The sequence below is a fragment of the Priapulus caudatus genome, unplaced genomic scaffold (genome assembly GCF_000485595.1).
Source record: "Priapulus caudatus unplaced genomic scaffold, Priapulus_caudatus-5.0.1 Scaffold556, whole genome shotgun sequence".
Lineage (NCBI taxonomy): Eukaryota > Metazoa > Priapulida > Priapulimorpha > Priapulimorphida > Priapulidae > Priapulus > Priapulus caudatus.
The window spans coordinates 159351-160994 of record NW_014577617.1 but is presented as its reverse complement, the minus strand read 5'-3'; the positions used below and the strand labels follow the sequence as shown (position 1 = coordinate 160994).

The 1644-nt window shown below is 51.3% G+C and overlaps 1 protein-coding gene across 1 annotated transcript in view; it reads right to left on the bottom strand.

Moving 5' to 3' along the window:
* Positions 1 to 1644, bottom strand: part of LOC106811609 (pre-mRNA-processing-splicing factor 8-like) — a gene marked incomplete in the record, with an annotated part of 49936 nt that overhangs the window by 14319 nt on the left and 33973 nt on the right. Inside the window, 2 exon segments of the mRNA XM_014815309.1 lie at positions 455 to 465; positions 803 to 1041. Of these exon segments, the coding sequence (XP_014670795.1) occupies positions 455 to 465; positions 803 to 1041 (250 nt within the window).

Below are 1644 nucleotides of genomic sequence, written 5' to 3'. Positions count from 1 at the left end.
CGGGTTGACGGAGAGAGGGGGGGTAATGAGGAGGGGTAGGACAAAGTATAGGGAAGGGCGGTGCGCAGCAGAATATGGACTGGTGTGGGGGTAGTAAGGGTGGATGAGAGGTAGTAGTATGGGTGTCCGGTGGTGGGTAGGAAGGGTGGATGAGTAGGTAGTAGTATGGTGTCCGGTGGTGGGTTAGGTAAGGGTGGATGAAGTAGGTGTAGTAATGGGTGTCTGGTGTGGGTAGTAAGTGGGATGAGTAGGTAGTAGTATGGGTGTCCGGTGGTGGGTAGGTAAGGGTGGATGAGTAGGTAGTAGTATGGGTGTCCGGTGGTGGGTAGGTAAGTGAGGATGAGTAGGTAGTAGTATGGGTGTCCGGTGGTCGGTGGATACAGGATAAGTATGAGAGTGGGTGCGGGGCAGTTTGGAGTGTGCGGGATAGACAGACATGCTAATGTATATATACCAGGTACTGTGCTACAAAGAATTTACCATTAAAATCATACACAGATTCAAAGATCAGATTTTTTTGTGCCTAAACGAGGATAATCTAAGACAGTGGGAAATTAAACAGTTGTAACTTTGTTAATATAAAGCACGGGTATGGCGAAAGGACCTTGCGGTCATCGAGTCAGCATGTGCACTATAGTTACAGTATATATTGCTTTCAGAAGACACGATGCTGGAATGATATTTACAATTCTTGACTTGATCTGACGATTACAGCACACACAATCCGCTCAAATACACGACTCGATTATATATTACATGTAAATACTGACAATGCGAGAAATCTCCCCCCGCGCCGCCTCACCCTTGTGAATGGTGACGCGGTAGACGTTCGTGTCGTCGACGAACCAGATGATCTGGTTCGAGAACAGCTCTCCGTAGTTCTGCGATGACAGGTAGGGCTCGGTCGGCTCGGACGAGTACAGCTGCAGGCCCTTGCGTATGCGCTCGCGCAGCACGTACAGCGCTGGGTTCGCCTTCATGATCTTGGCCATTGCCTGCTGGATGAGCGGCTTGCCTCCCGGGAACCAGTTACCGAACGCGCTGCAAGAGAGGAGAGCGGGGTGTTAGAGAGGGTGAGAGAGAGGTGGAAGTGTTAGAGAGGGTGAGAGAGAGGTGGAAGTGTTAGAGAGGGTGAGAGAGAGGTGGCTCGTGTGTAGCGGTCGGAGGTTTTCCTCTGTCTGTTCCTCTCGGTCCGGCTCTGTCTTCTAACCAAGACTACGGTCTGTCTCTCTGTCGCTCTCTCTCGTCTCTCTCTCTCTCTCTCGCTTCCTTCTCTCTCTGCCTCTTCCGCTCTCTCGCTCTCTCTCTCTCTCTCTCTCTCTTCTCTCTCTCTCTCTCTCGCTTCTTCGCTCCTCCTCGTCTCCTCTCGCGGCTCTCTCCGCTCTCTCCTTTCTCTTCTCGGTCTCTCTCTCTCTCTCTTCTTCTCGCTTCTCCTCTTCCTCTCTTCTTCTCTCTCTTCTCTCTCTCTCTTGCTCCTCTCTGTCTTCTCTCTCTCGCTCGTCTCTCGCTCTCTTTTCTCTCTCTCTTCTCTCTCTTCTCTCTCATAGCATTATTAGACCCTCAAACTAGATTCTAACTCACGCTCTGTGCCTGTTGGCTACGCTGCAGGTACGCGCGAGCGAAGTTCCTCGTACCTACACGACT